The 6,144-nt window shown below is 38.9% G+C and overlaps 1 protein-coding gene across 1 annotated transcript; it reads right to left on the bottom strand.

Annotated features, from left to right (window-relative positions):
• Window positions 1–1,946: 1,946 nt before the first annotated feature.
• On the bottom strand, window positions 1,947–6,106 carry LOC104156100 (survival of motor neuron protein-like). Its single transcript, XM_009706354.1, has 7 exons — window positions 6,037–6,106; window positions 5,823–5,948; window positions 5,196–5,369; window positions 4,632–4,775; window positions 3,553–3,624; window positions 2,914–3,024; window positions 1,947–2,003 (listed from the first exon to the last, which is right to left on the bottom strand). Exons 2-7 carry the CDS (start codon window positions 5,886–5,888, stop codon window positions 1,947–1,949), a joined length of 624 nt encoding a protein of 207 aa, XP_009704656.1. The 5' UTR covers window positions 5,889–5,948; window positions 6,037–6,106.
• Between the last annotated feature and the right edge of the window lie 38 nt (window positions 6,107–6,144).

Raw genomic sequence — 6,144 nt, 5'->3', positions numbered from 1 at the left:
AGCAGTATCGGTTTTGTATATTTCTATTACTAGTAGATTAGCTTTAATATTATTTATACTGTTTTTCACTGTTATTGTTTTATTAAAGTTTGTTTTAAGTTTGCAACCCCTCAGTCTCTCTCCCTTTTCTCCTCTCCTTCCCCCTCTGGGAAAGGACGGGGTTAACAGAGAGCATCTGCCACCCGCTGCAAGCACCTGCCCAGCCTTAAACGGTGACACCTTGAAAGTGGCTTAGGGCAGTTAAGATTATGTTTTCCTTTTTGCTCAATTATTTGTGGGAAAACTGATTTTCTGACACTGGACCAGAGTAGGAAAAGGAACTGAATGCAGCAAGGTTCAGGCCTGCACTTGGCTACTTTCCCTGAAAAACAAACCACTGGCATTAACTAAATTACTGTCTATTTTTGTGGCTGCAGCCTCCATTCTGCAAGAGTTAAGATTGTAAGGGCTGAAATCTAAGTCCATACTTACCATTACCTTTCCACAGTCTGCTTTTTCTAATCTGCATTTACTAATGGTACTCAGAAGAAGGCCACACAGCAGAACTTTCTGGTGTATTTCAGCCATTCATCCAACAAACAGACGTCTACACAAGCTAAAAATAAAAACCATCCCAAAACAAACCACAACCTTCAATTCCAAGTTTGAAAAGTAGAACTTTATTAACAAGCATTTGAAACAAAAAACAAGCCTTTCTGAATCCAGCTGTCATATTCAGGATTCTAATCAGATCCATAAGATCTTTTAGTACAACGGTATACAGTTTTCCAGGCCATTGCCACCAGTGGCCACTGTAACATGCATTGCAGCCACAGCTGTCTCCTAAGAGAGTACACTGTAATTGCTAGTTCTGGTGGTGTCATTCAGATAAGAAGTCTGAGGAATACCAGAGGTGTTAAAATGAGAGATAAATGAAATCTGTCACGTGGGGCTAGAAGACTTAAAACTGTTTTAGGGAATTAAGAAGTATTTTATTGCTGCAGTGCTTTCTAAATGCATTTGACTAGAGGTGTTTAAGAAATAGCTTATTTCAATGCACATATAATTGCTAGTCTCAAGTTACTTGTTTACTTGTTATCAGAGGCAGCTCAATGTTAAGAAAATGTTAAGATTAATTGCCTTGATAAAATTCTGATCTTCATCATCAACCATCAGTGCATAAGTGACATACACCTCTCAGTGGGAAAGATTTCTACCTGGCTTTAAAAAAAGAAGCAAAATTAGTATACAAGAGCTTTTTGTTTTTAAACAAACAAACAAGAATTACTCAATTGCACAAAAACTACACGTTGTCACAGAAAATCAGAAAAACAAGTCCCCAGGAGAACATAGTTTTGTTCTATAAGGAACTGAACAATATACTGGAGAATTCTAAACAGAGGATTTCAAATAAAAGCACAGGCACCAAAGTAATGAGAACAGAATTCCTCAACAATATCAAACTGAAATGTCGGTCTTGTCCTGCAAACAAAGCTTGGCTACACATCCTGCTATCCCATCTGTATAAAGACGCAGTTGCTTCTGAAGATTTGTACATGGATGAAAAACTGCATTTCACTTTACCTTTTCTTTTCAAAATAGCCCATAAACAAATAAGGTAACTCTTAATAATTCACATAAGCTGCGCGGTTAATCCTGATGTAGAAAGATGCTGTAGTTAAACCTCTCATCAGAGAATAAAACACCTTCCTTCGTTCTAGCTGAGAAAATACTATTCCACAGTGCTAAGCAAAGATGGGACTAATACTGGCAGAAGCAGTCTTCAAAGAGAGCCATAAGAGCGGATGGAAGTCCCGAAGCTCACAGTTTTTGCACAGAATTCAAAACTTGTTGAGAGCTTGTAAAATGAACTATAGTTTCAAACAAATTTGACAACCAACACTGTATCTGCATTTAGCACAAAATTATGATACTTACAATCCTTCAAAACAATGATGGATATTCAGTTATTTTGCATGCATTTCTCTCTCCAGTGCTGCTTCCATTCGACTTTGTTTTAAACCCTACAGGATTCAATTTAGTAAAATCTTGGTTTTACTAACATGGAAATAAAAGCTTTAGTCACAGAATAGAAATATTTTTGGACAATTTTTGGGGGTCCTTTACAAACCAAGAATAGCTTCTAACTCTTTGGGGAAATTAGAATCAGTAGTTTAAAAAGGACAAAAGCCAAACTACATGTCTTCTGTATAATCAGTGGCTCTACAAAATAATTTCAAATATATGTTTCTTGTTCAATTAAAAGTAAATTGAAGTAATCCACAATTATATATAATCTGAAGCAAGAAATTCCAAAACTAGTCTTTTGAAGATACCCTGTGGCACCAAATCCTCCTTTTTAAACTTTCCCAATGCAAAGAGTTTAATTCCTCCCGTAATTTTCTTTCTTCATAAATGTACAAAGGAAAATAGAAATCAATACTACATGCCACAGATTTTTCACAACTGTGCTGACAGCTCCTGCTGGACCTTCACAATCACCTGAAACAATTACTGATGAACACTCTCTGCAAAAATGCCATATCTGATCCTAAATGTGATACTACTGCTCATACTCAAAGAAAATACATAGAAGACTACTGAAAAATAAACATATTCACTCCACCTGTCTACAAAGACAGAACTGGTTGTTTCAGAATGGCTATAAAACACTGGCTATAAAAGTACCTAACGGGACCACTCCAGTGGAACAAAGGACTAAAACAACATCGACTATACATATATGCTGGCTCACATGACTCTTACTCAAGCACAAAAACACTTGTACAACACAAAATACCCTTAAATTTAGCTATCATAAATCAGGGTAAGAGATCTAAAAGCGGCCCTTCCTGCCTAACTTCTTCCTGGAAACATCAGCAGCAACACAAAAGCAAAATTACAAAGACACTTCAAGACAAAAGTGACACATACCAGATAATACCCAGTGTGATAACCACTCATATACCAGGCTATCAACATGCTCCCCAATGCTTCATCATCCTCAGGAGAGTCTGGCCTCATAGGTGGTGGAGGAGGAATCAACTAACAAATCACAAAGGAAATGTCTTTCAACAGGGTATATTCCAGGTTAGATAGCAAGCAATTCTAAAAGATCAAAATATAAAACTGAAAAATAGGAACATTTCCTCAATGCATTTTCTGAAAAGGAGTCAAATAAGATGCTATTTTCTGAAAACATGTAATTTCCAAAGCCTGGGAGAAACAGGATTCCTGTAGCTTGACTGCACACAAAAAGTTGTTTTAGGGGAAAATATTGATCTGTATCAGTGAAATGCTGTTAATCAAATGTAAAGTGTAGTTTCTTCAAATAATTTTTCTCTTGATATTCTTACCAACAGCTTCACTGTCACAAAATGAGTGCAGACCAGACCTTGTGCATTAGATTCCTGTACTATTTGTAACTGAATGTGTTATCAAATACCTGGAAAACACAGACTCTAACACAGAAATGTGTTCTAAAAATACAGACGGTGAGTACATTCAGTTAGAAAACTTGAGATCACCAATACTCATCTCTGACACTTTATTCCTCATTCTCCTATCACTTACCGGTGGTCCTGCTGGGAAGGGTGGGGGCCAGCATGATAAAAATGATGGAGGTGCCTTGAATTTTGATCCAGGCTACGTTGAAAAAATCGAATAGTGCAAATTAAAAAGAAATTTCAGGCATTACGATTTTATTTAAGAGAATTATTTGAAGCAATTCAGATACCTTAAACTAAAGACAACACATCCAGCAATTTAATGAAACTGCAATAACACCACACAGTAGCTATTTCTGTGGAGCATTCCATGACTGGAAAAGTAAAACTTCCATTACACATGTCACTGAGATAAACAGTGCTGAAACAGGCTTCTAGTTAACAGAAGCATTTAAAAGTTTTTTCCTAAATAGAAGCCAGTGGTTGCACTCCCACATGAAGTATATCTAATATTGGCCACAGGCAAACCGACAATTTCTCTGCTCCAGTGTGGCTCGGGGCACATGCTGACAAAATTCCATTATGCTTGTGAATGTTTCTAAAATGAGCTTAGATACAAGTCTATTGATATGAAAGAAAAAAGATAAAAGAAAATCTTATAAAGAAATCTTGCACAAATAGCAATATTCAGAAAATACAATGCTGCGTTGAACTGCACTATTACTTAGACTCCCACACAACAGGAACACTGAAGAATGTATCAATAGCCCAGCCTTCACAATTCAATAGTGAAGCTACAGCTGAGAGCTTCTATGACATTCGGACACCACTTTTGCTGCCTTCAATGTCCTGTGTAGCAAAATATATCAATTGGCTAGAAAAAGTGCAACCTTAAAATATCAACAGTGCTATCATTAACAGCACTATCCAGGAAACAACATCTTTTAAATTACAAGGTAATTGCAAAGCAAGTGTTAGCTAAGGAGAAGGCTTTCCTCACAAGACATCGGCACTACAAAAGGGCTACACTGTGGCGAGATTATTATAAAATGATATACCAATAGGTTCTAACATGCATATCTGTATATCCATTCTCAAAATGCTGTTATTTAGGGAACGACAAATATCACCCTATTGTCTCAGAATTTATAACAATACCAGGCTTAACAGTGGTATATAAATTATTTCAGATAAGGTTGAGCTTACCCTTCCCAGGCCTGGGGCTGCTGGTGGTGCAGGAAAATGTAGGTTTTGAGGGGAGAATCTTGCTTTCGTGCAGTTGTTTTTGTTTCGAGGTGACTGGGAAGATTTTTCACTTTCATCTGTTGAATATGGAGTCTCATTTTCATTCTAGAAGACCAAGATGTTTTTAGGAGATGTACTAAATAGGAGTTTACAGCAAGTAATTTTAGCATAAAAAAGCTTGGAAAGCCCCATCCACATCCTTCCCTCTCTCTAGCCCTCCCAGTCCTACTCTGGAAAGTTCTTATAACCTTATAATCTTATCTTACAACCTCATAATCTTATCGGCTCACCATTTTAGCTATCTTTCCCTTGTCAATTTCTTGTTGTCCCCTCTGTTTCTTCCATGCTGAGTTCAAGAAGGGGATGCTTTCATTCCCTCTATCAGCTTGTGCCCGTTCACAATGGAACTGGGTATCAATTCTCACTCTGAACACCACAGTGGTACCAGAAATACTGAAAAAGTTGATTCTCCCAGCAGAATAAAAAAGTGTCCCTCACCTCCCCAGAATTCCCCGTCCCATTTACTGTTTCATCGCTGGCTGCAGGAAGTAGATCAGACAGGTTCTGCTCCTCCTGATTTCCATATCCCATGTAAGTAACAACACATGTGCCTCTCTTCTGATTGATGGAGGCAACAGTTGCTAGGTACATGTTACCATCCTCAGACCAAACAGCATTACAGCTGTCACCAACTTTCCACTGCAACAAAAGCAAGAGAGGCAAGTAAACATCTACACCAACAATCAGAGAAAATCACAGAATGGCTAGAGTTGGCAGGGACCTCTGGAGATCATCCAGTCTGACTACAGCAGGTTGCACAGGAACGCATCCAGGCAGGTTTTTAAGGTCTCCGGAGATGGAGACTCCACAACCTCTCTGGGCAGCCTATTCCAGTGCTCTGCCACCCTCAACGTATAGAAGTTCTTCCTTATATTCAGACGGAACTTCTTGTGTCCCAGCCACGAGAAAGATGACTCCCACCCAGAAAGTTTTTCCTTTGTATTTAGTGAAATTGCTTAATGTAACCTAAAAATAAGGTTTATAACACTATCATTCCCCTACTCCAGAATGTTACTCTGAAAAAGCTACTTTTGAATACCACAGAGTACAACATGCAGTACGAGCATCACTAGCATTTAGAGGCGAGGTGACCTGTTTCAAAGGCACTGTGTTACTCTTCTTTCTATTTCTGCTCTTTTTATTGCTTCTTCTCTTCATGCCCAGGCGCTGCTCCTGTTTGTCCGAAGGCTCCGAACACTCTCCATTCTTTAAAGCATTCTTCGGGAAAAGAAAGGAGGAAAACGATAAAAGGCAATCCAGCGGCCTCAGCCCAGGGTCCAGCTACGCCCAGGTCGCCCCCCCTTACCTTGAAAGAGGCCACCGCCTTGTCGTACGCCTTGATGAGGGCCGTGTCATCCCATACGTCCGAGTCGTCGCTCTGCAGAGGCCACAGACCGCTTTATCGCCGCTCCAA

Source organism: Cariama cristata, unplaced genomic scaffold (assembly GCF_000690535.1).
Source record: "Cariama cristata isolate BGI_N322 unplaced genomic scaffold, ASM69053v1 scaffold44878, whole genome shotgun sequence".
Classification (NCBI taxonomy): Eukaryota; Metazoa; Chordata; class Aves; order Cariamiformes; family Cariamidae; genus Cariama; species Cariama cristata.
This window is presented reverse-complemented; position numbering and strand designations above follow the sequence as displayed.

Bases quoted from the DNA above. Each gene is read 5' to 3' on its own strand.
- LOC104156100 (XM_009706354.1), bottom strand. From the start codon at position 5,888: ATGAAGAGAAGAAGCAATAAAAAGAGCAGAAATAGAAAGAAGAGTAAC. The intron at 5,370-5,822 runs GTCACCTCGCCT...CTTTTGTTGCAG, and splicing joins ACACAGTGCCTTTGAAACAG to TGGAAAGTTGGTGACAGCTG. The intron at 2,004-2,913 runs GTATGTGTCACT...TGAATCCTGTAG, and splicing joins ATCACACTGGGTATTATCTG to GGTTTAAAACAAAGTCGAAT.